Here is a 25,606-nt window from a genome sequence, read left to right as displayed (position 1 = left end):
AGGCCCCGCTGCAGGCCCGCGGGGCTGCACCTGAGCTTAGGGGTGGTGCCGCTGACGGCAGCCTGGTGAGAGCTGGTGTGGTAAGGTGCGTATGTACACATGTGCAGGCTGAGCTCACACGTGTGTGCGTGGCATTGACACACACGCGTGCCTGCCTGCCCAGCCCCGGAACACATACCTGGATGTGGCCCAAGAGAGATCCTGGTTTAAATAAAGTGAAACAGGGGCTTCAGCCGAGAGGAGCAGGACAGCGTGAGCCAGGGCGGCGCGGAGGGCGGGCGGGCAGGCGGGGTCGGTGCCCGGTCTGGGTGCGCACTGGGGGGCACTGGGGCTCCAGCTTGCTGCTGGCCTCCCACCTTCCTTGGCCCCCGTGGCCCTGGCTCCCTCCACCTTCTGGTGCAAAGGCAGTGGGAGCTTGGGAGCATCCCAGCCTATCAGACAGGTGTAGTCCTATGGCCTGGGGTCACCAGCAGGACAAGAGCACAGGGGCGGGCAGGTGAGGGGTGGGGTGGCCGGGCTCCCCGCACACCAGTCACCTGGCCCGGAGAGGCCCCAGATATGGCCTGCCACCGTAGGAGCAAGGCCACCACGCCACGTCCCGGCCACGTGTGCAGGAAACGGCCCCCGACCAGGAGCCCGGAGGCTCTTCACGGAAGCGCAGACGCCCCCAGAACTGGGGGACAGCCCTGCCCTGTGAGGTGGGCGGAGAGCGGCCACTGCCCTGTGGGCTCCTCCTTCCCACCTGCTTTTTGAAAAGGTGACGGGGATGGAGCAGGGCTGAGGAGACAGCGCTGCCCACATGGCCCAGACAGGCGCCCAGCAGGGACCCAGCAGGGCGGGAGCCGCTGAGAAGGCGGGGGCTGCAGGGTGCCACGTGCTGTGTGGGGACTCGGGGCAGCCCCCCACCGTGGGCTGGGCAGTGTGGCCCCCTGCCCCCGGCCCCCAGCAGGTCTAAAGTGGCATGTGCCCAGGGCAGGCTCACGGCTACGCAGCAGCACTGGCCTCGGACACAAGACAGCCCGCGGCAGTGACGTCACCTCCGGCTGTGGACGCAGGTGACAGGGATGACCCAGAGGCCAGAGCATCTCGGGCCTGCAGCCTCTCACCTTCACGCCTCGGACTCGGAACTCGGCCAGGGCTCTGCTCATCTTGGTGGCGGCCGTGGGGTGGTCCTTGCCGTGGGCGATGACCTTGACCAGCAGGGAGTCGTAGTGGGGGGAGATGACGGCGCCTTGGAAGGCAGAGGCGTTGTCCAGGCGGATGCCCATGCCCTCCCCGCTCCGGAACACCTGTGGGCAGAGGCGGCCCAGTCAGGCCCAGGTCTGAAGCCGGAGTGGAGACGCAGCACCCCCGTGGCCCCAGGCTGAACCAGCATGGGCCGGCAGGGTGCCAACAGTCACATACAGGTGACCCTCAACTCTGGCTTGAGAGGTTCTTCTTCATTGCTGCCAGCAAACCGAGGGGCACCCCACCGGCTCTGAGGGCCACAGGCACAGCTTCCTCGTCCCTGAGAGGAGCTGGCAGGGGAAGGCGGCAGGGCGAGGGGTGGGGAGCACGGGCCCCGCCAGCCCCAGGCTCGGGCCCTGCTCTCAGGGCTGACGCGGAGCCGGCGGGGCATGGAGGGGCCAGGCCTGCCACCCGCCTGCTTGACCAGCCCTCTTGCCTTTCAGATTCCTTTGTTCACTCATTCAGTCCACAGCACGTGTGCCCACCTCACGCCAGGCACTGGGGACAGAGAAGCTAAAACAGAGGCCCTGCTCGAGCAGGGCTCCCCGCCTGCGGGGCGAGGGGACAGACGGAGGAGGAAACACGCAGACGAGGGACAAGGGCGCTGCAGGACGGAGCCGGGCGGGGGAGTCAGGCCGCGGCGTCTGTAACATCAGGGACAGAGTCGGCCTCGGGGTCCCCCACCTTCCCTCCCTGTCAGGTGGGAGAGGAAGGAGCAGAGAGCCAATGAGAAACACCGGGACCAGATGCAAGGAGATGCACGTGAGCCCACAGGCCCGGAAAGGGAAGCAGAGGGTGAGGGTCAGAGAGGCGGCTCGGGGGGACAGCTGGGGGCTCCCAGGAGTCTGACGGTAGAGGCTCAGGGTGGGGGAAGGGGCTTTGGGTGTGAATGCCCGGGGTGGGGGCCTCGTGAGCAGCACCGGCCAGGGAGACCGGGAGCAGGAGGGACAAGCCGGGGGCCTGGGGACACACACTGCACCACGTCTCAGCGTCTAAGGGACACAGCCTGTGTTCGATAAAAAGGAACTTAATAAAATATTTAAGCGTGAACACTGAGCTGTGAGCAGGAGCTGTCAGCTAAAAATATTCTGTGGTAAACCAGGCTCGGAGGAGCCAGGCCTCGGAGGTGGAGCTGGAGCAGGGCTGCCCCTGCCCGCTGAGGGTAGACTTGATGGGGGCACCCGCTGGACAGCGCTCCAGCCTGGGAGCTGGTCCCCACCTGTGGACCGGGATCCTTCCAGAAACAGTCCTGGCGGCAGCTCTGCCTCAAGCCAAGCAGCCAATGTGACTCTCAGAATGCAGATCGCTCCCCGCCCTGCCCTGCCCAGCGGCCCCAGTCTCTCCTCTCAGGCTCAGTGACTGAGAATCACCCTCCTGTCCTCTGGCAGGTCCGCTTCCCCAGAGGCCTGGGCCAGAGGGGGCGGTGGGAGAGCTGCAGAGCGTTGACTTGGCACTGGAGGTATTCTTAGCCAGGGCGTGAGGCAGGACCAGGGGACAAGGGCCCAAGGGCTCCTGCCTGCAGCCAGCCCAGGCCCCCTCTCAGCCCCTGGCCCCCCACGCCACTGCTCACTTGCCTCTCTGCTCCCCACCATCTCCCACATGCATCCCCGACGGGTCCCCTGGCCCAGCCCATCCCCTCCACTGAGACCTCGGGGGCCCTCATCCTTTGCTGTGCCCAGCTCCTCCCCCAGGCTGAAGGCGAGACCGAAGCCAGTGGGACCGCTCGGTGAGCAGCGAAGCTCTGGGTCCTTGTGAGATGAGTAAAGTACCTGGGCTCCATTCCCGGGGATCCCGCACTTGGCTCCACCCAGCTGACCGCCCTGTCCCCCTGGGGGCCTTTCCGGCCTCCACACCAGCCTCTCCCAGGAATGCTCTCCCCTGTAGTCCTGGACGCCTGGCTCCTGCATACTCTAAGCCAGCTTCCGGTCAGCTCCAGGGAGGCGCCCCCTTCACTGCTGGGCCCTCAGGCTCCCTCGTGCCCCCCAGAGAAGTGTCTTCATGCAGACCGAGTTGGGCGTGGGTTCCAGCAGAGGCAGCCTACCTCGATGCGGCCGGTGTCAGGCTGGAAGCTGCGCGCGGGGTCCTCAGTGGTGACCCGGCACTGGATGGCGCAGCCGTTGATGCGGATGTTCTCCTGCCGGAGGCCCAGGTCAGGCAGGCTCCGGCCCTCGGCCACGTGGATCTGGGCGTGGACCAGGTCCACACTGCAGGGTGGGGAGGCATGGGGAAGGGGACAGCATGAGGCAGGGGATGGCCGCGGGCAGCCCTGGCCCCCAGCCCTCACCAGCCTCCCCCTGACCGTGCCCAGGCTGGGAGCCCTGCAGGGTCCGCATGAGGACACAGCGGCTGGAGGAGCAGCTGAGATGTTAGCAGCGCCCTGGGTTTGCCCCCCAGCTCCTCCCCCGACTCTGCCCTGTGCCCTCCCTGTCTCCCTGCTTCCCCCAGACCCTCCCGAGGTCAGACCCTGACTCTCAGAGCTGAACGTGCTACTCAGGGTGTGGTGGGTGGGGTGGGGTGGGGGTCGGTTTGCCAGAGAACAGGGCTGTAGTGAATGGGGCCACAGCTATTGGAGGGTCCACACTGGTGGGTGCTGTTGTGGTCAGGTGCCACCCTCCTAGGACCTGCGTTGCAGCTAGGCTTGTCCCCAAGACCCCCCACCCTGCCCCAGAGAAGATCTCCACACGTGCCTGGTTTTCTAAGCACACCGTCCCTGACTGCCATGCTCCTAAGGACAGCAACAAATTCAAGTGGAACAGCTGTTAGAAAACTCCAGGCTTTAAATTCATCGTCACTGAGGCTTGCGGTAAGGACAGCCTGGAAACGCCGCTGGCAGACCCTCCTCAGCGTTTTGTGTTTCAGTAGTGATGACGGGCACCGTGTTATCGCCACGCATCCACGCGGACTGTGGCTGTGCCCCTCCCAAGCTTTACCTCCACAGTAACGCTCTGAGAGCCGCCATCATTCCCATCAGAGGACGAGCCCAAGGGTCAGAGAGGCGCAGCCCAACCAAGCTCTATGCGGCTCGTGACCTGGGAGGACCCTGCGCCCGAGTCTGTGTCTGTCTGACACAGAAGAACCTCTGCTCCGGAGCAAGAAAAGAGCTCCACCCTTAGCAGAACCGGCTCAGGGCAGGCTCAAGATTGACGAACCGGCATCGTGGAGGGGAAAGTCTCACGGGGCCAGAGGGTGGGGCTGGAGCATGTGGTCAGCTCAGCCTTGACCTGGAGACAGGGAGGACTCTGGGGCCTCACACACCCGCCAGGTGAAGGCAGGTGCCCCAGCAGTGTCCTCAGTCTCAGGTGAGGTCAGAGGTCGAAGAAGGAACCGTCAGGAAAGTTCCATGGTGGGATGGACTGGCCCAAGGTCAGGGCATAACACTTCGACAGCTCAATGTGTGCATTTTGAAATGAAGAGAGGCCATATAAATTGTTTATAAAATGGGCAGGTTTTTTGGGGAATGTTTATACGCAATGCTTGTGGGAGAACCAGGTGATCTAGAAAGCTCTTTAGGTGGTGGTGGTGTTCAGCTGCTAAGTAGTGTCCACTCGCTGGTCACTCTCTGTGACCCCTGAACTGCAGCGTGCCAGCCTTCCCTATCCTTCACTCTCTCTTTAGGTGAGATGTTGCTTATTCGTTGCTCAGGTAATCCTACGAAAGATGTGTGTCCTTGGAACTCTTCAGAGAGGTGGGCAAAGATTTAGGCCCAAAGATGTTAAGTGACACACCCTTAATAGCCACAAAAGTAAAAACAACCTAATTATTTAAAAATAGAGGACTATGGTGTTAAGTTATAAACTATCTAGAAGATGGAATAGTCTGCGGCCACTTCCAAGTATTTAGAAAAAACAATGGGAATGCCTTATACAAATATGACATTTGAAAAGTAGAATAAAAGTCATATACAAAACATCTCAACTGTGTCAAACTACTTATATAGTTACGTAAATAAAGATGGAAAGAAACCAAAAGATTTAGCGTGGGCTTAGGAGATACAGCACAGGGCTTGAGAGGACGAGCTGTGCCATCTCTGGCAACTCTCTTAACCTCTCTGAGCCCCGGTTTTGTCATCTGAAAAATGGGGTTGATTGATGCCTTGGGGATGCGCAGCCCACAGAGCCGCCCGCTGGGAACCTCCCAGCATCCTGCTCTGGGCGGCGGGGCCTGAGGCGTGTTTATTTGCTCCTTTGTACAAACTCTCACAACGGCATGTAATGCTTGTATAATGATACTTTTCATAAAAAACTAAGTACACGGATCCCTAACTGTTCCCTACCAGTGGACAGTGAGCTCCCTAGGAACCCCGACGTGGGTTTTACACAAGACGGGGGAGACGCCCTTCCCATCACCAGCGCCCGCAGGCTGCCCCCGCGCTGCACCGCCGGCGGCCGCGCTCACTCGGTGATCTCCTCTGTGACCGTGTGCTCCACCTGCAGGCGTGAGTTGACCTCGATGAAGTAGTGCCTGCCATGCCTGTCCACCAGGAACTCCACGGTGCCCGCGTTCTCGTAGCCCACCTGTGGGAGCAGGGGTGTGGTGAGCGCCCCGTGGGGGCGCAGGTTCATCCACCGGGTTGCTTCCATAGTAGAACAGGCTGGCCGACCCCACCCCACCCGACGGCAGGCATAGAGGGCCAGCCTTGCCCCTGGGAGGTGAGTGCCCAGCCCCCGCCGCTGGGCCCCGGCCTGGACGTCACCCCAGGCGCCCGGGAGCCTCTGAAGGCTGCACCCAGTTTGTCTAGGTGAGACCTGAGCAGAGCTCCCACCCACCCAGACGCCGCCCTCGCCCCCAGCGGCTCCTCGGCTTTGGGACGTGGGCCCCACCCGAGTGTACCCTGGCCTCTCCAGGATCCTCCGGACGCTTAGAGGGTCTTCAGAAAGCTCCCCTCTGCTTTACTCCGCCATCGCCTCTGGGTACTACCCAAAGAGACACCATCCGAGAGGGACCTCATCAACAGATGAGGCTGTACCTCAAAAACGCACGCATCACTCTAGCTTCACTTCTGGTCCCACCAAAACCACAGCCTAGACTTCACTCCCTCAAATCTGTTCTGGAATGAGACACTTCAAAGCCAATAAGTAAGACCAAACTCAAGGTAAAAAAACTCCTATGAAGGAAGCAAAACCTCAACTATAATCAGACCCTAATCAACACCTCACGTTAGCCATGGCTGGAGCCTCACTGGCTTTCTGTTTGGGGAAGGTCCCAGCAGTGTCTGTGGTCTGGGGCCTGGGCTGCCTGGGAGCCTGAGGGGGCTCAGCCTGGGAGGAGGCAGGCCCAGAGGCCTGCGGAGGGGGCGGCAGACCCAAAAATACGCCCCTTCGGGGCTCTGGGAGGGCGAGGCTGAGGCCAGGGCAGGGTGACTGGCCTCTGAGTTGGGTTGGGGTCGGGGCACCAGAAGAAGAGAGAGCGGGGCCCCTGCTCCAGCCTGGCCGGCCCGCGGGCGCTCACTCCACTCCCCCCAGAGTAGACAGGAGGCGGCGGCTGTGGGCCATGAATGGGGTGCAGGAGATGGGAGGCCGGGGACGGTTAGGCATGAGTGAGGAGGAAACACCTGAACACCATTCCTTAATCCTGATGGAAGGCCCTGGTCTGACTCCCTCTGTTCCCGGGGCTCGCTGGTGCCCCCCGGAAGCTCAGTGAGTGCTGAGGGCCGCCGAGGCGAGGCCAGTGGCTCTCTCCCTCCTCCTCACAGCCCTTCCGGCCTCCAGCCCTGGCCTCTGGGCCCAGCGCCTCTGTGACTGCACAGCGGGGACCCCAAGGGCCTGCCATCTCGGCCGCCTCCTGCCCTCCTGGAGTCAGTCACCCTGAGCCTCCCAGCCCCACAGCAGCTGGCCACCCTGGGCCCCCCGTGACCGCTGCGTGTGAGGCTGTGTCCGCGGGAGCTCAAAGCGAGCTGGTGGGAGCGGGCTCCTTGTTTCCACGTGGGGAGGAGGCCGCCGTACCCGTGGCTCTCAGCTCTGTCCCCGGGAGCCCCGGCCCCTCACCTGCTTTGCAAGCTTGACGGAGTCGCTGGTGAGCCGGGTGCGCAGCTGGGGGTCCAAGTGGGCAGCCGGGGCGATCTCCACGACTTTCTGGTGCCGCCGCTGGATGGAGCAGTCCCGCTCGTACAGGTGAAGGATGTTCCCGTACTGGTCCCCTGGGGTGAGCGTAAGCTGGGCTCAGCCCCTGGGGCATCCGGACACCCCCGAACCCCCAGATGAGCACCGTGGCTGCTCAACACTGCTCCCAGGGGTGGCTCAGGGGTGGCTCAAAACAGCACACCCGAGGTCTCAGGTCTGACCAGCCCGGCACCCGCAGCCCACCTTCCCAGGGAGGGTCCCGCAGAGGGAGAGCTCCGGCAGCTTTCCCAAAGCCCAGGAAGACCAGGGGCCCCCACTACCTCGTGCTGCCGCCCCTGGAACGCCACACTCACCCAGGATCTGCACCTCGATGTGGCGCGGCTTCTCGATGAACTTCTCCACGAATAGCGCCCCGTTCCCGAAGGCGGCCAGAGCCTCTGAGTAGGCCCGGGTGTAGTTCTCCTCCAGTTCCTGGAAGGGCAGGCAGGGGCCCAGGAGACGGTGGGGCCTGAGCTCTGCCTTCCCCCAGCACCCCCTCCCTGGTCCCTCTGCAGGTGGCCGCCCAGCCTCAGCTTCTGCTCACCTCATAGCTGTGCACGACCCTCATGCCGCGCCCCCCGCCCCCGTAGGCGGCCTTGAAGATGATGGGGAAGCCGTAGGTGTTGGAGAACTCGTGGGCCTCATGCAGGGAAGTGATGGGGGCATCGGTGCCGGGCACCACAGGGACTCCTGTTGGCAGACAGGCATTGAGGCCACAGCCTGCCAGCCCCACCCAGACGGCCCCTCGCAGGAGCTAGGCGGCCCCCACCCTCACCTGCGGCGATGGCGATGGCCCGGGCCTCCACCTTGTCTCCCATCTTGCGGACCACCTCTGGGCTCGGCCCAATGAACCGGACCCCAGCATCCTGGCAGGCCTGGGCAAAGTCAGCCCGCTCCGACAGGAACCCATAGCCTGGGTGCACAGCGTCCACATTGTTTTCCTGGTGGGCAGGCAGGGGTGGTCAGAAGCGAGGAGCACCCCTCAAAGCCCTTCACACAGCCCCCCCAACCCTGCGGCCCTCCCACCTGCCTCACCTCACTTGCTCCATTCAATCACTCATTTACTCATTCACTTATTCATTCCTTCAGTCACTCACTCATTTGCTCATTCATTTGCTTAGTCACCCATGCATGCAGTCACTCATTCATTCACGTAGTCACTCATTCAGTCATTCTGTCACTCATTCATTCAGCCACTCATTCATTCACTCATTCACTCACCTTTTCACAGGGACTTTCGGCCAGAGAGCACTGGAGATGGGAGGCAGGGAGGGGCAGGCACAGAGCCCAGTCCCAGCTCTCAAGAGGCCCCCATCCCCACCTGGCCCCTCACCTTGGCAACCTTAATGATGTCTGGAATGTGCAGATAGGCCTGCACCGGGGCGAGCCCCCGGCCGATGAGGTAGGCTTCATCAGCTTTCTGTCGATGCATCTGGCCCGTGTCCTGCTCCGAATAGACGGCCACTGTGCGGATGCCCAGCTCCGTGCAGGCCCGGAACACGCGGATGGCGATCTCGCCTGGGGGGGTGAGGGCAGGGTAACAGGACGAGACGTTAGACCCTGGGGTCCTAAGAGACACAGAAACAGGGGCATGGAGCTAGGGCAGGCTCCCACTGTGCTCACCTCTGTTGGCCACCATGACCTTCTTGATGGGTTTGTACTCCAGGCGCCGGACGTTGGGAGAGGCAGCAGTGGCGGTGGAGGTCCGGCGGATAGCCAGGAGCCTCAGGCTCCCCTGGACAGTCTGAAACTTCAGCATCTAGAGAAGGAGGTCAGAGCCCGCTTAGAGCAGCCCCATAGCGGCCAGTACCACCGCTGCCTCAGTTCCTGGCCAGGCCCAGCATTCCCTGCAGGCTGACTGGCTGTGGCGAAGGGAAGAAAGTCATCCCCAGCTGGCATCCCAAGCTCACCCTAATACTCTGACACTCTGAATTCTAAAGCAGCGCTCTTCAAGCTTTTACAACAATTTCAGAGGCCAGCAAGCGGCCCCGCGTGACTGCGGTGTGTAAGGTCAGTGTCAGTCCAGGCTGCCCCAGGCTTTAGAACCTTCCGGCCCCACACTGACCCCTGCGGCCCTCCCTCGGGGTTCTGTCTGGCTGGGCAGGGGGGGTGACAGTGGGGCTCCGCAGGAGCAGACCTGCAACAATGTGCCCTCCGGAAGCACAGCCCCTGCTCAGATAAAATGCAGATTTCTTCAAACTGCAGGAACCGTCCTTTCTACAAGGCCTACTCAGTAAATTAGTCATGAAAGCCAGCTGAGGCCAGTGAAACTGGCCAGTCACAAAAAGACAAATACTGCGTGATTCCACTTAGATGAGGTTCCCAGAGTCACCACATTCACAGAGGCAGACAGCGGGAGGGTGGGGGCCAGGGGCGGGCGGCGGGGGAGTTAGTGCTCAAAGGGGACAGTGTCAGTGCCGCAGGACAGCTAAGCCCAAGCGCCACACCCGCTGAGCCCGCGCTCTGGAGCCCGGGAGCTGCCGCTCCTGAAGTCCACGCGTGCTAGAGCCCGTGCTTGGCAACAAGAGGACGCCGCAGTGAGAAGCCCGCACCACAACGCAGAGCCCCCCGCTCCCCTCAACTGAAGAAGGCCCACGCGCAGCGAAGAAGGCCAAGCGCAGCCATAAATTCATTCATTCATTCATTAAAAAAATAAAGGGACAGAGTTTCCATTCTGTGAGATTTAGAAGTTCTGGAAATGGCCGGAGGTGACTGTTGCACAACGATGTGAGTGGATGTAACGCCACTGGCCCAACTACACGCGTAAAAACAGTTACGAGAGCAAATTAGGTCACACACATTGTTTCAGAATGAAAAAATTTTAAAAAGCCAACAAAGGGCAATTTCCCCCCCAGAATGCAGAACATCCTCGGAGACCGACCATCCCCCTCATTTCACAAATAAAGAAAACCAAGGCCCCGAAAAGCTTTAGCAGACCTGGTCAGAGTCACTCAGCTGTTACAGCAGAGCCCAGACGGCCCTTCGGAACTTTACCCTGCTCCCGCGCCTCCACCCAGCTAAGCGCGTCGTCCATTTCTTCACAAAGTTTAAATGCCTGACTCACTCATTTTAAGTAAGGAACACCATGGGCAACCCTGGTAGCTCAGGTGGTAAAGAATCCACCTGTGATGCAATGCAGGAGACACAAGAGATGCGGGTCTGATCTCTGGGTTGGGAAGACCTCTGGAGAAGGAAATGGCAACCCACTTCAGTACTCTTGCCAGGAGAACACCATGGACAGAGGAGCCTGGAGGGCTACAGTCCACGGGGTCGCAAAAGAGTCGGACACAACCGAGCGACTAAATCACCACCAAGGAACATAAAAATATATTCAATAAATAAGATACTGCTAAAACCTCACAGTGTCATATTGTGACCAACAAGACTGAAAAGGGGAAATAAAGACCAAGTAGAAAGAAAAGAGGAGAAGGCAATGGCACCCCACTCCAGTCCTCTTGCCTGGAAAATCCCATGGACGGAGGAGCCTGGTAGGCTGCAGTCCATCAGGTCACTAAGAGACACGACTGAGAGACTTCACTTTCACTTTTTACTTTCATGCATTGGAAAAGGAAATGGCAACCCACTCCAGTGTTCTTGCCTGGAGAATCCTAGGGATGGGGGAGCCTGGTGGGCTGCCATCTATGGGGCCACACAGAGTCGGACACGACTGAAGCAACGTAGCAGCAGCAGAAAAAAAAGAGGAGAGAAGAAATAAGGAGATAAATAGAAGAAAGAGAAAAAGAGGGAAGCCTGTCGACCAGGAGAGAAGGCATCAGCCGCGCCGGGCATAGCACCAGGGCAGGGCAGGAACGTCTCCGCTCTCATAGGAGGCCGACCCAGGGAAGGAGAAAAGGAAGGGGAAAAAACAGACAGAAATAGGTCCTTTCAGATCACGGTTAGTGCCTCACAGGCAAGAAAACAGGTAATTTTTTTTTTTGCGAATTACTGGGCAGGAACCTGAACGGGGGAAGCAGCAGCCATGTCCAGATCTGACCTGCAGGGCACGCACCCCAGGAGAGTAACAGCCATGGCTGAGGACTCGAGGGCCGCCTCTGCAACCTGTCTGTGGGCCCGAGGGAAACAAGCCACGTCCAGCTGACACCAGAGGAGGAGATCTCGGAGGAGTCCTGGGGCTCCTGACTGCTCCTTGACTGCTCACAGTCAATGCCAAGCACCAGCTGGGCCTCGGACATGTGACTTCCACAACTTCCTGAAAACCACTGAGCTTCCGACGCGCTCGTCATCTCCCCCTCACAGGTCTACCCGCAGCACCCGCTGCACTGGCTTCCGGCTTCAGCCGCCCACCCAGCTGGAGGGAAGCGCTTTCCCGGCAGAGCAGCCTGGAGCAGGCAGGCCCTGGCGGTCAATGGCGCACACCCGGGGGAGCAAGTGTGGGGATGGATCTTGCTCCTATCCCGGGCACCAGACGCCTGCGCTGCTCAAGGCTGCAGGCGGGATCTGTGGGACGAGGCAGACTAGAAAGAGCCCAAATGGCCACGAGGGTCAAGTGAAGAAAGGCACGGTGTTCACCAGGACAAGTGTGGTGCAGAACAGTAGATACAAGTGCCTAACGAACTGTTAACAGTCCCACCTCACCAGAAATCACCACGTTCAAAGAACAGGGGGGTGTTGCTTGTGCCTATGAAATTAGCAAGAGAGTTGTGAACAATCAGATTTAGTGCTGCTAAGGCCTCTGGGGCTTATTTTCTTGGGCTTCAAGAAATCACCGTGGACGGTGACTGCAGCCATGAAATTAAAAGATGCCTGCTTCTTGGAAGGAAAGCTATGACAAACCTAGACAGTGTATTAAAAACAGAGACGTGACTTTCCCGACAAAGGTCAGTATAGTCAAAGCTATGGTTTTTCCAGTAGTCATGTACGGACGTGAGAGTTGGGCCATAAAGAAGGCTGAGCGCCGAAGAATCAATACTTTCAAACTGTGGTGTTGGAGAAGACTCTTGGAGTCCCTTGAACTGCAAGGAGATCAAACCAGTCAGTCCTAAAGGAAATCAACCTGAATGTTCATTGGAAGGACTGATGCTGAAGTTGAAGCTCCAATACTTTGGCCACCTGATTCGAACAGCTGACTCACTGGAAAAGACCCTGATGCTGGGAAAGATTGAAGGCAGGAAGAGAAGGGGACGACAGAGGATGAGATTAGCATCACTGACTCAAAGGACACGAATCTAAGCAAACTCTGGGAGGTAGTGGAGGATAGAGGAGTCTGGTGTGCTGCCGTCCATGGGGTAGCAAAGAGTCGGACACAACTTAGCAGCTGAACAAAAACAAGCCCTCTGGGAAGCAGGCCCACAGGTGAGTTCTCGAGATCAGGGCAGTTCTCTGAAAGCAGTTCACAAAACCTCTCAAGAGTCTTTAAAACACTTATGCCCCTTGGTCAGGCAATCATCAATGTAGGAATCCAACCCCAAAATATTCTAAAATGGGAACAAGATGGACGCAGAAAGATGTTCAGATTAGCATTATTTACAATAGCAAAGGACTAGACGTCACTTAAAAAAGCCAGTATTAGGACGTCAATACAAACGGACATTATATAACCATGAAAAATCGCAGCAGAGTTTTGATGACATGGGAAATGCTTGTGATATAATATGATGCTTTTTAAGAAAGATAAATAATATGATCTCATTAAGTTTTACTTAGAGCAAGAAAAATAACTAGCAGGAACTCAGCATTCACTTACTCCTGTGTTCTAGAATTGGCAAGGTGTTGCTTTTTTCCTTGTTCCTTCTGTTTTCTCTACATGCTCTATAATATGGTTTTTCCAGTAGTCATGTACAGATGCAAGAGTCGGACCATAAAGAAGGCTAAGCACTGAAGAATCAATGCTTTTGAACTGTGGTGTTGGAGAAGACTCTTGAGAGTCCCTTGAACTGTAAGGAGATCAAACCAGTCAATCCTAAAGGAAATTAACTCTGAATATTCATTGCAAGGACTGATGCTGAAGCTGAAGCTCCAATACTTTGGCCACCTGATGCAAAGAGCCGACTCACTGGAAAAGACCCTGATGCTGGGAAAGACTGAAAGCAGGAGGAGAAGGGGACGACAGAGGATGAGATGGTTGGATGGTATCACTGATTCAATGGACATGAGTTTGAGCAAACTCCAGGAGATAGTGAAGGACAGGGAAGCCTGGCGTGCTGTAGTTCATGGGGTTGCAAAGAGTTGGACATGACTTAACAACTGAACTGCACTGATACGTTCTCCATTTTCTCCAGCGGGGATTATTATTTATAATCAGAAAAGAAAATGAAGAAATATACAGAGGGAACAGGAAGACCTTTGCAGAGAAGAGCCAAGAGGAGTTCCTGAAGGGTCCTTCTCAGTGCGGTGACTGGCCTTGACTTCCATCCTGTGAAACAGCCCCTTCTAGGGGGGCTGGCCTCCCAGAAGGCTCATCCCCCACTGCATCTTCCTCACCTGTTGGCCAGGGCAGCCTGCTACAGGTCTTCCTCCCTGTCTGCAGGTCAGCAGCCTCACAGCGGGTTCCACTGGCATGGAGACTCTCCACCCCCAGGGACGTGTCATCCTGGGCAGGGAGGCCTGCCCTTTTCTCCCACATGGATGGGTTTATCCCTGCGGACCCCTCAGGCACTTACGCATCTTGTGGGTTAATAGGTTATATCTGTCCCCACCCCCACCACACACACTCCCCGATCCCTTTTCCAATAAAGAGAAATCCCTGGAGGCTCTGCTCACAAGGTGGGGGTGGGGAGGGAGGACCAAGAGCCTCCCCAGCTCAGTCAGGAAACGAGGAAGTCTGAATTATCCAGCCCAAGATTCTCATACTTTTTTGCATTTGACCCTCACACGTGCTCTAGACAGCAAGGATTTCCTTGGCGTCCTGCTTTACAAATCAAGAACCTGGGTTCTGGACACTGGAGGTGCGGGCTCTGAATGCCCTGGAGCCCTGTGTCCCAGGCAGAGGGAAGCGAGCACAGGCCTGGACTTGAGACCTGGGGCAAGCAGGCAGATGTTTGCAGAAGGGGAAAGGTCATGATCATTCGCTGAAGTCAGAGCGGTGGTTGAGAGTGGGCAGAGGGCAGCCACGTCCGCCGCCGGCGGCCCAACATGAACCCAGGGTCAGCGCGCTGGGCCTGCCCCCGCACCGCCTGACCCTGGGAGACCCAGGCACCCCACTTCATCCTCTGTGAAAGCGGGCGACCACCACCCCCAACCTGGGCAGGTCGTCCTGGGGTCACTGAACAGGGGCTGCCATCACCATCTCCCCACTGGTCTTCCCTCCCAGACGAGCCTGGGGTGCGTGAAGGAACCCCCGCTCTGTTGCCCACCTCGCAGGGTGCTCATTCCCATCCAGACCAGCAAGGTGGCGCCGGCCCCGGGGGTCTTGCTGGACAAGGGCAGGCACGAGCGCATGTGGACAGCAGACGGAAGACCGCCAGCCGACAAGGGGGCCCGGGGCACTCACCCCTCACCAGCCAGGCACCCGGTGCAGCTTCTGCTCTGCCTGAGGAGGTCACAGGCCCAGGACACAAAGTTCTCCCACCCCAGGCTGCTGGAGGCCGCGGCGGCTGCCAAGGCTGAAACTGGGGGAAGGGGCGCCCGGAGCAGGGGTGTCGGAGGCCTGGGAGAGCAGGGGAGGCAGGGAGGCTGGGTCATGCGGGCAGCAGGAGCTTTGCAGCCCGGAGCCCAGCTCCTCTATCCCCAGGGACCTGGACAGACTGAGGAGGCGTCCCGAGGCAGCGGCGAGGGTCAGCCTGCAGGCGGAGCGGGTCTGGGCGGCTGGCCGGACGGGGTTCTCATGGATGACTGAGGGCATGGGTCACACGGCCCTCACAGCCTGGATGCAGCCCCGCAGCTCGGTTCCTGGCTCAGCCACACGCGACCCCACCTGCCACCAGCAAAGCCAGGCCTGGGTCTTGAGGACACAAAGGTGACTAAAAGCACTGCTGCGTTCCCAGGACATCTCAGAACTTGGTCAACCCAGCACCCGGCCCTCTCCCATGTCAAATCCCCCTCGCCAGACCTGAGGTCCAGCTGCCCGGTGCCTCCGAAGGACCGTCCTGAACCAGCTTCAACTGGGAGAAAACCTCAGGACGGGCTGGGCCGCCCGAGGCCTCCCTTCCGGGAAGCAGGGCCCTCGTGGGTCAAGCATGTGATGGTTCACTCGGGGTGTGCTGAGTCTGGGGGTGTGGGCTGGGCTGATGGGAGGAGCCAGGTGGGCAGAGCTCAGGGTGGCGAGGCAGGCAGCCAGGCACCTGCTGAGACCCGACACCTGGCGAGACCCACGTGGAAGCACACCTGCGGGGTGAATGGTGGGGAAGGCCTCAGCGCCCCAGACTCCCTTCCCCCAGTTCTCCCTGGGGGGTGGTGCTGCCTCTGCTGTTCAGAGGGGCCCCCAGCCTGAGATCGGGCTCTGGCATCCTGGATGACCTGGTACCAGCCTCTCCTCACAGCGCCACTCTCTCAGCGCACCGGCCTCCCCTCGAGCACCGTTCCTAGCGCATCCTCGGCCCCTCACTGCAGGGCAGGGACCCGGTAACGGCCCCCGTCACAGGAGGGCGGTGTGGGCAGGCCAGGCACCCACCACGGGGCCACACGGCACCTTGCTCTGGGGTTTTGGTTGCGGGATGGGAACCCAGAAGTCCTCAAGGTCGTTGACAGTTTAGTAGAGAATTGTCCTTAAAAACTCAGAGGCCCCCGTTAACCAATACTGACGCCTCGGGAAGGCCTTGTGTTCCAGCGCACTGGCAGACCCTCCCCAGAGGAGCCACAGGGCGGCTGCTGCAGATGGGACTCCCTCACGGGCTGGGTCTCCCGGGGGGAGAGGACTCTCAGAGGTGGCCAGGGGCCAGACAGCCTCAGGTCACCTGCCTCAGGGATACCATGCGGCCTCGGTCAGTGCTGGGGATACATGTGAGTGAAAAATCTCCCTTTCTGATCTCAGAGATGGAAGAGTGCAAGACAAGGCCATGGCCACAGCCCCAAGATCCCTTACCTGGCTGCCACTCCAGAGAGCCAATAGGCCAGGGAGGCCCGTTTGCTATTTTTGCAAATGCCAGCTGACAGATCCCTTTCCTTGGCCCTGGGTTGTGTGTTAGAGTCAGGGAGTGAGGCGGCTTTGACTCTCACTTGGGACGCGTAAACAACGCCTTGCCAGCGAGAGTGAGCGGGGAGCTGGGAGCACCTGTCTCTCCCCTGCTGCCTCTCAGCGTGACTCCTGAGACAGTCTCGACTTCCCTTCCAGCTCAGTCCCTCCCGGGCACTGGGTGGATCAGTTCAGCATTCTCCTTCCAGAACGAACAACGGCGACAATCGATCCGACGGTCCGGTCAGGAGTGTGCCAACAACAACCTGCGGCACGAGGAGGGGGAGGTCTCGACCTCGTGGGCCAGCCTGCTGACCTGCCCTGCGCTGACCTGCCCCTGCGGCTTCTACCACCTCCAACCCTGGCCAAGCTCCACCTCTGTGCTGGGCAGCGCGGGGACCAGCACACCTGGAAGGGTCTCTCCTCTTCCCCAGGCCCTGGGATCTGCACGTACTCACTCAGGTCGTCCTCACAGCTTTAACAGAAGGAGCCAGACATCGTGGGGTCAAGTCACACTCAAGGTCACCCAGCAAGGCCAGTTCTGACCCCAATCTGTACACCTCTCGCCAGAGCAAGAGTGCTGACTCTTTAGGGCAGGGGTCCCCAACCTCCGGGATCTGATGCCTGATGATCTGAGGTAAAGCAGACTTAATAATAATAGAAATAAGGTGCGTGATAAATGTCATGCACTTGAATCATCCTGAAACCAACACCCGACACCCCCGTCCATGGAAAAACTGTCTTCCATGAAACCAGTCCCTGGTGCCAAAAACACTGGGGACCTCAGGGCAGAGGGGGTCCTCACCTCACTAAGGGAGGAAGTCGTGGCTTTCATCAGAAGCACAGCCTGCAGGCGCTTGAAAACCAAAAGCCAAAACCCCACTCCTGATGAAAACGTGTCACTGCCTCCACTTGGGCAGGAATCCCAGTGGTCTCGGCACTTCCCACCAGACAGCAGGCTAACGGCGCTGGCAACTGTGTGTCCCCGATGAGCTAGGGCAGTTTCAATTTGTCCAATAAATCATCAAGATGTCTCCAGAAGTCCCACTACGTCGTGACCTAAACTACGTCTCCCAGGCTGCCTCTTGCGACCAGAGCAGCACAAAACTCCCCTGCTGAGCCACCGCCACCCAGATGGTGGTCCAGACAGTACAGCCGCGGGGCCAGGGCGGCCGTGCTCTGAGCCAGGGCGGCCGTGCTGGGGTCAGCGTCGGCAGCCACCTGAATGACTGCTGCGGCCGAGCGGCAGGCCCGGGAATGTGCCTTGGAGGGGTTGTATTACTTCCGCCCTAAATATCCCTGTTCTTCACACAGCATCTCCTGCAGACGCCGTGGGCAACTGTGGGTGGGAGACACAGAGGAAAGGGAAGCCACAGTCCTGCCTCAGGAGTGACTAGCTGGTGTGTCAGCTTTGGAAGCCCACAGCCTGCACTGCCTACCCCCAGGCCCCAAGTCCTTCGGCATATCCACCTCAGACGGGGGCTGGAGCCACCAGACGGGGGGTAGGGAGGGGGCAGAGGGGACAGCAGGTCAGAAACAGATCCCAGAATCTCCAAATTAACTAAGGAGGCGCCTTCCCACACAGTGACTTCCTACCCCCTGCCCCCTACACCGGCAGCCCCACTGGGCCCTGTCCCCAGCCCCCAGAGGCCCCTGGAGGCTGGCTGCCAGCAAAAGCAGGTCAGAACCGGAAAGAGAACATTCTTGGCAGAGGGCTCCACGCTGTGGCAGAAGCGAGCCGCTGATGGATGGGGCTGGCTCTCGGGAAGCCTTCCTTCCAAGCAGCTCCGTGCTGTCCTAACCGTGTCCGATGGAGGCCCCGGGCTGGCGGCCAGTGGGACAGATGAAGGGGGAAGACCGCCTGAGCTGCAGGCTGCAGCAGCTGATATCAAAGCACCCACGAGAGGACAGACCGAGGCTGCGATTTTGGAGTAGGGGCAGTTGAAGGAAGGATACGAGAAACAGTGACGGTGACAGATGAAGAAGAAAGGGGTGTGGGGGTACCAAAGGTGGAAGGAGATGTGGGGCGGAAACTCACAGGGCCTGGGGCAGCACAGCCCGGCGCCCACCGCGAGAGGCAGTTCCAAGCTGCCCCCGCCACTGTGTCTCTCTATTGCCCCGGTCAATCTTCGAGTCAGGCGCAGGCAGAGGGGAGAGGGCGGTACAGTGGCAACTGAAACCGCGGGCCCTGTCTGGGCCGAGGGGACCTGTGGACAGGCAAGCGGGGGAGGTTCAGGGAAAGAGGCTGGGAGGATCCCGGCAGGCAGGCGGCCGAGGAGAGGGCTGTGGGCACAGCAGCGACTGCCCCGTCCCAGCCTCATTTGTGGGCAGTGAGATCAGGTGGTGCTAGTGGTAAAGAACCCACCTGCCAATGCAGGAGACCTGAGAGACACGGGTTCAGTCCCGGGGTCAGGAAGATCCCTCAGAGGAGGGCACGTCAACCCACTCCAGTATTCTTGCCTGGAGACTCCCAAGAACAGAGAAGCCTGGTGGGCTACAGTCCATGGGGTCACACAGAGTCAGACAGGACTGAAGACTCAGCACGCACACGTGCAGACTTGCAGGGAGAACACTGCCCCCTGGTGCAAACGGAGCGCTACTGCTGACCTGCACACACACCTGGACGCCGGCTGGCTCACAGGACGGCAGGCGCCCGAATTTCTCCACATCCTTCAAGACCACACAGGAAGGCCTTCCTGGACACCCCCAGCTCCCCAGACTGCTCAGATACCCCCCCTCAGGCGGCCATTCGTCTTGAGCAAAGCTCTGTCACCGTCCCTGCCACAATCTACTGTCCTCTGACTCGCGTGGGTTCTCGGCGAGGTTGTGTCTGTGAACTTGATGCTGTAACAATTCACTGACTGTCTCACCAGATGCTGTGAGGACTTCCAGGACGGGATTCTCTGTTTTGCCCCTCACTGTCTCCCTAGCACCCTGCCCGGTGCCCGACACCAAAATGAGATGTCTGGGAAATGAACGAGTGAATGAATGAATGAATGAGTACTCCAGGCCACATGAGCTTGCAGAGTAATGTGAGCGCCTAGACAAAGATAAATAAGGCATGGCCTCTCCTGGGAGCAGCACACGTAAGCCACTGGGACACACGGCTGTCCCTGACACAGAGATAAGAGCCCAAAGTGTTGACAAGGGAGGTCAAAGGGACAAGGTCAGCAAACAAAGTACCTCCCAGACTGATGGTGGGAACCAGGACAGTGTTTCAGGGCCGAGTGGGGTGACAGGCCCGAGAGCCTCGATTCTAAACACGGCTGGACAAGGCTCTGCAGGGAGACAGACACCAAAACACAGCAGGCATACGGGTAGTCCAGAAAGCTCCTGACACCTCCACGGCACACTCGCCCCAGCTGGAGAGTCAGAGGACCTTGTCCCCCCTCGCTCACCCAGGCCACCCCAGTTTCAAGGTGGAGGAAAGTGGACACCAGCATTCGGGGTGAATTTTTGTTCCCCCAAAAATATGTCAAAGTGCCAACCCCAGGACTTCAGAATGTGACTGTCGTTGGAAATGTGATCAGTAACAATGAGGTCATTAGGGTGGGCCTCACCCAATCTGCTTGGTGTCCTTATGGAAAGAGGAAATGTGCACAGTGAACAGAGAGAGACAGAGGCAGAGGGGAGAGGACATGGAGACACAGGGAGAAGACAGGCATGTGCCTGGAGAGAACGCTGCCAAGGGCTGCTAGAAACACCAGGAGCTGGAAGAGATAAGGAAAGATCCTCCCCTAGAACTGTCAGAGGGAGCGTGGCGCTGCAGACACCTTGACTTTGGACTTCCGGTCTCCAAACTGAGACCATACATCTCTGTTGGCGGAAGCCATCCCAGATTTGGTACTTTGCTAAGGCAGCCCAGGGACAAACAGACCCATGTTGCCCACAAAAGACTGGAACCTGCACAGACCCTAAAACCAGGGACCGGGAAGCATGCTGCATTAAAAATGCCCCCTTGGACTTCCCCAGAGGTCCAGCGGTGAGGACTCTGCACTTCCACCACAGCGGGCATGGGTTCCATCCCTGTCAGGGAACTAAGATCCCACAAGCTGAGAGGCACACAGCCAAAAAAAAACAACCCTCACCCTTCTCTCACCTGCTCAGCCTCAAGCAGGTCACAGCAGGGGCCTTCAGAGCGTGGAGCTATTAGGACTGTGAGCAGCACCCCCTCTGGGCCAGGGAAGGCCGAGCGGGTGGCAGCAAAAACGAGTCTGCGCTGAAGAGTGCTGGTGCCAACATGCGGCTGCGTGGAGAGTGGGCAGCGTCGGCAGGAAGACCTCCTGAAGAAGACACCCAAGGGATAAACCAAAGGATAAGGAGGGGGGCAGGGCAGGCATGGGGACATCAGGGGCAAAGGCAAAGGAGCAAACAGCCTGGCAAACGTCCACTGAGGCCAGAGGCAGGCAGTGAGCTGCCCAGGAGGAGAAGGAGGGCAGACACTCGGACGCCAGGCCACCAGTCTGCACGTGTAGCAAGGGGCGCAGACTCACCCTCAAGGTCAGGGAGCATGACCCAGGAAACCAGGCCGGGAAGAGGGATCTGCACTTTAGAGGGACCACTCTGGCTGTCCTGAGGAACCCGAATTTGAGGAGGAAAGTCGAGAGGTGGAGGAGGAACAAGGAAGGTATTCTAACACGTGAGTTAGTTGCTAAGTCAAGTTGGACTCCTTGCAATCCCATGGACTGTAGCCCACCAGGCTCGTCTGTCCATGGAATTTTCCAGGCAAGAATACTGGAGTGGGTTGCCATTTCCTTCTCCAGGGGATCTTCCCAAACCAGGGATCGAACCTGGGTCTCCCTCATCACAGGCAGATTCTTTGCCGTCCAAGCCACCAGGGAAGTCATTCTAACACAGGCAAGAGAAAATGAAGACAAGAGACACACTGGGGGTGTCACCTCTAGACCTGTTAGACAACAGTGAAGAGGCCACAGGTGAGGGTGGCTCTCGGCTCCTGGTTAAGGGGAAGGGTGAACAGGGGCAACGCCAAGTTAAGGAACATAGAAGCAGATGTAGGCAGAGGCCAGCAAGTTCCATTTTGACCCTGATGAGCTGGAATTAACCACGAGCTCTTTAGCTGGGGAAGCCAAACAGGCTGTTGGGCGTGAGTCTGCCATGTCCTGAGCAGGAGAAGGAGGTCTGGGGGCCCCGTCCTACTGGGAGAGGAGAGCAGGATGGATGGACAGGGCGGGCAGAAACACCCGCTTAACCAGGACCAGTCAAAGCCATGGGGGTGTTGTGAGAGCCGGGGTTCCGAGGAATGTTCAGGGTCTAAGGCAGCAGAGCTCTGATAAGGAGTAGGAAAAACAGACACGGGAGTCTGCAGCAGTGAGCTCACTGGTGGCCTTCAGTCCTAACCACTGGACCGCTAGGGAAGTCCCAAAAGGAACTTTCTTTAAAGAGCACAAACCCTCAAGGATAAAGAATGGGAAAGCCCAGGGCAGCAGATAAGACAGGCCGTGAAACTGGACCATGCACAGCATGTGGGGCAAGTGACAATGAGCGAGGGGGTGGGGAGCATGCAGAGGCAGTCACAGCACCAGCGGATTTGAGTTGCAGACTCCTGGGAGACTCAGGTTTCCCTGGGTCCAAGGGCTTCCCTGGTAGCTCAGTTGGTAAAGAACCCGCCTGCAATGCAGGAGACCCTGGTTCAATTCCTGGGTCGGGAAGATCCCCTGGAGAAGGGATAGGCTACCCACTCCAGTATTCTTGAGCTTCCCTGATGGCTCAGCTGGTAAAGAAGCCACCTGTAATGCAGGAGACTTGGATTCATTCCCTGGGTTGGGAATTCCCTGGAGAAGGGAAAGCCTGCCCACTCCAGTATTCTGGCCTGGAGAATTCCACGGACTGTGTAGCCCACGGAGCCACACGACTGAGTGACTTTCGCTTTCATGTGCAGTTAGAGTCTAAGGGGTGGCGGGGCCGAACCCCCTTCCCCACCACATGCCAACAGAGCCACAGGGACAGCAAACAGCCTCAGCCCTGCTGAGTCTGGTACAGTCACTCCCTGAATCCTAGCAACGACCCCTGCGACTGTCCACCTGCATTCCCAGTTCTAGAGTTGTGGACACCGGGACTCAGGCAGGACAGATGGAGTCACATGCCCAGGGCGTGCTTCTAGGAAGTTCAGAGCTGGGTCGACCGGTCACAGGCATCCAGAGCCCCATTCCTGACCCACCAGGCACCAGCGCCTTCCAGAAGAAGAGAGACTGGGTCCCTGGAAAGGCACCCCCGTGGCATGCAACCCAGAAGGGTACCCCACAGAGTCCTCACTCTACAAAGCGGTTCTCAAGTGGATGGCCAGGGAGCACTCTGAGGGCTTCTCTCCAGGAACCTGCCAGCCCAGGATGGACATCCCGTGGCTACTGACAGTAGTGAGTGCCCAAAGAAAGGGTGGCCTGCAGCCTTCTCTCGGGGTCAGGACCACTGGTCCAAAAGCCCCACCATGTCCAGACTTTCCAGTCGGCTTTAGCATGAAGGGACAGCCCAAGTCATCAGATATCTGAGGACATAGCCGAAAACCCTTCCAAAACAAATTGGGAATAAAAACACAGAACTCTGAGGAGAAAGTAATAGAGAGAGCAGATACTTAGAGGGGGGAAAAAAACAACTATAATTAATCTCAGAGAAGTAAGAGAAGCTATTGCATTAAGAGGCGGCAGCTATTTTAAAAAGGCAACGAGAAAGAGCTCTAACGGATTAAAAATAGCATCGTAGACATTTTTAAACATAATAAATAGAAGAATCAGGAGACAGTCGAGGACATCACCCAGAAAGCATTACAAAAAGACTGACATACGGCAAATAGGAGGAAAGGTGAGAAAATGAGAGACTGAGTCTAGGGAGCCCACTCTCAGGGAGCCCCGCGCAGGGGGTGCAGGGCAGAGTCACCCAGCAAGCGCCTCCTGGAGCTGAGGAACACACCCTCAGGGTGGTGCAGACCCTCTGAGCCTCAGCCGATGTGAAAAGTCCTGCCTGGAAGTGAGATCGGGGCATCCTGTTAGCTTCCTGTATTCCTTCTCGGTGGCTTAAAATAACCAAGATGTTCAGTTCTGGAGGCCGGAAGTTCTGCATCTGCTCCACTGGGCCCAGATGGAGGCGCAGGCAGACACACCCTCTCCGGAGGCTGCAGGGCAGTCTTTCCTCACCTCCTGCAGCTTCCGGGGCACCTCTGCCTGTGGCAGCATCACCCCTGTCTCTGCCTCTGCCATCACTTCTAGAACTGCAGTGTGTTTCCTAGAACCGCACCTCTCTTCTGAGGACAACTGAGACGACATTTAGGGTCCCCGGATAAGCCAGGGTCACCTCCCCATGTCAGGATCCTTCACTTCGTCATTTCTGCAAAGACCCTTCTCCCTGATAATGTGACACTTACCGGTGCCATGGATGAGGACCTGGACATCTCTAGGGGCCATCATTCAGCCCACTAGATGCCTGAAGACAAGAAGGAGGTCACGGTGATGCTGAGCCACTTCTGAGGGAAACTCTTATCAACTACAAATTGGCACTTGCCACGGGTATTTGTCAACTACCTCTACAAGGACTAAATCATGTGCTGCTACAGCTGGTGACCTTCAACACGTCCTGTCCAGGGTAGAGAGCAGGAATAAGGCATTCTGTGCTCCGGGAAGAACTGGCAGGACAGGTCTTCAGATGGTTAGATATTTTCAGGAGCTGATTTTATGAGCCCAATTCTTGTATCTCCCCACATCTGGAAAAGGGCTAAAATCCTTCATGGTGACGACCGTTTCTCATGACTAGCAAAGCTTTATGAGACAGTAGAAACCTTCTGGAAAAGTATGTGCTTCATTGCATGTAATCCCCCTTCACCAAAATCATGCTTTTCCCCCAACTCTTCATGGCAGTCTCAAGGCTATCTGAGGTGCTGTCTCCAGGGCTGCAGTCCTCATTTTGCTCCATAGAAAACTTAACTCGCAACTCTCACATTATGCATCTTTTTGAAGTTGACACACTCTCCAACCTAGAATTCTCTACCCAGTCAGGCTGTCAACCAAGCGTGGGGGCAAAATAAAGGTATGTTCAGACAGGACATGGCCAAGGAAATTTTCCCACCCACGTGCATCTGTCCAGGAAGCTCCCGAGGGATGTGTGCTGATGAAACAAGGGAGTAAAGAAACCAAGACGAGAGGCCCGGGGGCCAGCAGAGAAGGAAGCTGGGGATCCTCAGGGGATGACGGAGGCCCTGGCGGCCATGAGAACGGCTGCCCCAGACAACAGCACAGGCCAGGAAGCTTCCAGACGTGGGGCTCCGAGGGGGATGGGGGCTCTACACACACAGACCAAAAGGCTGGATTACCTGATATCTCTGAAAGAATAGGAGAAGGTCTGGGGAAGAAGGAATGAGGTAAAAAGTAACTCAGAGAAACAGAAGTTGTACTGGGAATTGTTATCATGTACACACCTGGTGTTCTCAAGGGTCAAAATTTACTTCATTTTAATAATGTTAAAACTGAAAGTGTATTTTAAAATGGTTACATGACCATGCAGGAAGGAGAGGGGTGGGGAAAGTGGGCCGTGGGGGCGGGAGTAAAAGCGAGCCATACCTTGCAGAGGAGGAGCTCAGGAAATAGAGCCAATGCTATATGGAAACAGGAGGGTGGGCTGCTAGGAGTTAAAGGGCGGAGCACCCCCAGGAGTTCAGCTCAGGTGAAAGACGGGCCTTGAACTGGATGAAGAGAGCCCCCTGCTCTGAGTCTCAGTGTAGAACACCCGGGTGCCGGCCGTGGGCAGCCAGGAGGGTGTGGCTGGTTGGGACCCAGGGGACCACCCAAGGCACTGACCCCGCCAAGGGCTGAAATGACCAGTGGCTTCTGTGTCCCGGCTCTCTAGGCTGAGAGGCTGAGACATCACATTCTGAGAGGCACAGCCAGGGAAGGAGCAGCCCAAGGACGCTGGACCTGTAGTCAGACCTGAAGTGTGCTCCTTGTTCACACCCAAATTCCTGGTTAGCCACGGCTAAGAGGGAGGATGAGACTAAGCTTTAAGAAAAATTCTGGCTGGTCAGGTCAGCAAGAGAGACAGATTAGAAAAAGCAATGGCATTTCCCTCTGAGGAGGTTTAAAATTTTTTTCTGAATGAGTTGATTTAGGTCAAGTGAGTCTTCTCGAATAGCAAAACATTAGACTGATTTATGAGATTTCTTGGGCTTCCCAGGTGACATTAGAGGTAAAGAATCTGCCTGCTAATGCAG

General features: G+C 58.0%; 1 protein-coding gene across 10 annotated transcripts in view; it reads right to left on the bottom strand.

Moving 5' to 3' along the window:
• Nucleotides 1-25,606, bottom strand: part of PC (pyruvate carboxylase) — a 101,658-nt gene that overhangs the window by 12,082 nt on the left and 63,970 nt on the right. For 5 of the 10 annotated variants that reach the window (XM_043925535.1, XM_043925526.1, XM_043925554.1 and 2 more), the window contains 9 exons: nt 8,949-9,084; nt 8,659-8,843; nt 8,101-8,266; nt 7,870-8,015; nt 7,640-7,757; nt 7,212-7,363; nt 5,623-5,741; nt 3,269-3,431; nt 1,107-1,289 (listed from right to left, as the gene is read on the bottom strand). In XM_043925535.1, coding sequence (XP_043781470.1) covers nt 1,107-1,289; nt 3,269-3,431; nt 5,623-5,741; nt 7,212-7,363; nt 7,640-7,757; nt 7,870-8,015; nt 8,101-8,266; nt 8,659-8,843; nt 8,949-9,084 — 1,368 coding nt within the window. Of the gene's footprint in view, nt 1-1,106; nt 1,290-3,268; nt 3,432-5,622; nt 5,742-7,211; nt 7,364-7,639; nt 7,758-7,869; nt 8,016-8,100; nt 8,267-8,658; nt 8,844-8,948; nt 9,085-11,334; nt 11,354-14,775; nt 14,800-16,305; nt 16,325-17,200; nt 17,318-20,494; nt 20,515-25,606 lie in introns of those variants that run through there. The other 5 variants (XM_043925543.1, XM_043925508.1, XM_043925579.1 and 2 more) reach the window with 5 other exon arrangements.

This window comes from Cervus elaphus, chromosome 2 (assembly GCF_910594005.1).
Source record: "Cervus elaphus chromosome 2, mCerEla1.1, whole genome shotgun sequence".
Classification (NCBI taxonomy): Eukaryota; Metazoa; Chordata; class Mammalia; order Artiodactyla; family Cervidae; genus Cervus; species Cervus elaphus.
The sequence above is the reverse complement of the archived record's forward strand: the minus strand, read 5'-3'. Positions and strand labels throughout refer to the sequence as shown.